This window comes from Lathyrus oleraceus, chromosome 7 (assembly GCF_024323335.1).
Source record: "Lathyrus oleraceus cultivar Zhongwan6 chromosome 7, CAAS_Psat_ZW6_1.0, whole genome shotgun sequence".
NCBI classification, from domain to species: Eukaryota; Viridiplantae; Streptophyta; class Magnoliopsida; order Fabales; family Fabaceae; genus Lathyrus; species Lathyrus oleraceus.
The window spans coordinates 220,491,046-220,493,742 of NC_066585.1; the positions used below are offsets into that span (position 1 = coordinate 220,491,046).

At 31.9% G+C, this 2,697-nt stretch overlaps 1 protein-coding gene across 1 annotated transcript; it reads left to right on the top strand.

Moving 5' to 3' along the window:
* Nucleotides 1-1,184: 1,184 nt before the first annotated feature.
* Nucleotides 1,185-2,194, top strand: LOC127105632 (uncharacterized). Its single transcript, XM_051042822.1, has one exon. The coding sequence runs from the start codon at nt 1,643-1,645 to the stop codon at nt 2,120-2,122; it is 480 nt and encodes a 159-aa protein (XP_050898779.1). The 5' UTR covers nt 1,185-1,642; the 3' UTR covers nt 2,123-2,194.
* The last annotated feature ends 503 nt before the right edge of the window (nt 2,195-2,697 follow it).

Here is a 2,697-nt window from a genome sequence, read left to right on the forward strand (position 1 = left end):
ATTGTTGTCCATTGACTTAAGAAAGGAAACCATGCGAGTCATCTAATAATCATAATTCGTACCATCAAGAATTGGTAGTCGATTAAAGTATTCTCATTATTTGCCATTGTCCATCTTGAACACATATATAGAAAACCCTATAGCTCACTCAACCAGAACAGGGTGTTTGCTCTGATGCTAATTGAAATTTTGTTCGATCAATAGCAAAATGTCATACACAATGTTAAGACAAAGTGTGAGATAATACATTATACAAAAAGAGAAAGAACAAGTATACAAAATAAATAACATAGATAATTGTTATTTCAGTTCGGTGCAATGTCACATAGGTCTAGAGGGCATCAACAAAATGAAAGGAAACTCAATAAATCCTTAGTCAATAATGCAAGACGGTCTCATTTGCACTCTCATAGTTCAATGTCTTTTTCCTAATACTACCTGTGAGTTTCGGCCCAGAGTCCCCCTGAATCTAAGACCCCTCACTTTCACTCAAACACTTTCTCAAATGCTTGTAAGATAACTATTATATGTAGCATGATAAATCACAATTACAAACCAAATATTCAATCCTTATGAAATAAGAAAGACACTCAAAAATAAAGTATTACAACACAAATACAAAGATTCCGTAGAAAGAGAATATAACACACTTAATGCTTTGACAGATGTCTATAAACAAGGAGAATAATCTCTTTAAATAACAATCATAATCCAATCGAAGAAGTTAGTAGAATTTTCACAAAAATCAACTGAATCTAAAAGACACAAATTAAATAAAAATAAAAATAATTTTTAAAAGGGTTGAGAGCTTGTCGCCTGTTTATTATATATATATATATATATATATATATATATATATATATATATATATATATATATATATATATATATATATATATATATATATATATATATATATATATATATATATATATATATATATATATATATATATATATATATATATATATATATATATATATATATATATATATATATATATATATATATATACTTCCTTGTTATGGTAGGCATCTCATGTGCATATTGCAATCATTGTTATTCTCATGCCAACAAAACATTAAGCTTATTTGTATCATAGTATTTAAAAATCCCAATAGCCGAAATGAAAGCCTCTTATGTCCCCTAGCTTCTTCACCAACTCCTCATTTTCTGTTTATTGAACAAAACAACAGATTTCATCAAAAGACTCTCACTTAAAAGTTAGGATTAGGCAACCCTGAAAAGGTAATAGTTCTCACATTCACAAATTCACAGCTGTTTTCATCTGTTTTCAAGCTTACATAAAGAAAGAAGTCGCTTAGAAATTGCTCCAAGCCCAAATTTGACTTCTTCTTAGTATTTCCCATCATGACTCAAAAAGTTTAAGTAACTACAAAAGCACTTTATTATCATTTTCACTTCTCCTTAGCTTTCTCTCACTAGTTGAAATGTGACAAAACACATGTAGCCATCTAATAAGACCACCCACACATCTCTTCCAATTTCCAACTCACTCACTTTGTTTCCTCACTTTCACATTCACATCACAACACAACACAACCACCACCTGTTGCTTTTCCTTCTTCCTTTCTCTTAATCATTTTCATTTGGTTTCCCATCTTTTTCTTTCCATCCAAACATGTCCTTCCTTACCTCAGCTACTTCCACTTTCTTCTTTCTCTCAATAACACTCATCTGTTTTTCGGGTACAACAAAACCCGACACCCCGTGCCCGTATCCATGTTACCCACCACCCTTAGGAAGTGGAACTGTCACTCCTACAAATCCAACTCCTTCGGTTTCTACAGTTCCACCGGCAACACCACAGTCTGGTTTACCATATCCACCACCTTCTGGTTATTATCCTTATAATCCAACACCACCTTACGGCGGCAACAACAACGGTGGTGGTGGTGGTAGTGGTGGACCTGGTGGTGGTGTTTATGGAACTCCACCACCACCTGATCCTATTCTACCTTACTTTCCATTCTACTACAAAAATCCTCCTAACAAACCTGATGACTCTCCAGCATCATCTATCACTAAGGGGAAGAAATTTATTGGGATGTTTTTCACTACTATTATGTTATCTTTGTTTCTTGTTTCCGGTTTTGTATAACAGCTCTTTGTGAATTTTCATGTAATGAGAAACTGCTATTGAAAACAAGAATTAGTGGTTGTTAATTACTTATTATATGCTTTATTAGTAATTTATATTCTTTTTGTGTTGTGTCTGTTAATATTTTCTGCGGTGGTGCAAAAGCAGAGGAGATGAATCAGAGAAAAAGTTAACAGAAAACTTTTGACCGGTAGTATATTTAAGAATATTCGTAAGTTATTTTGAGTTAAACTATTGATGCCATTGATTATTAGAACAGTTGCATCATCTGCTTTGGATGGTTGTTTATAGCACCGTAAGCACTTTTAATGTCTTTCTTATTTTCGTTCATTTTCGGCCATTTTGTTTTCTTCTTAGTTTTGTACATACATGGTTCAACAACCCTTCAAAAGAATGATGCTTTAGTTTAAAGAATTCCAAAGTCATTTTAGCTTTTTGCTTAAAGTTTATAATTTCAGCTATTTTACATACATGTATACTAGGCTATTTATGTGGAATGGAGAGTAGTTTATAAATAGATAAGCTATGATTAAAGTAGATTATATTTTAAGTGGTGATAAAATTAACATTTGAAT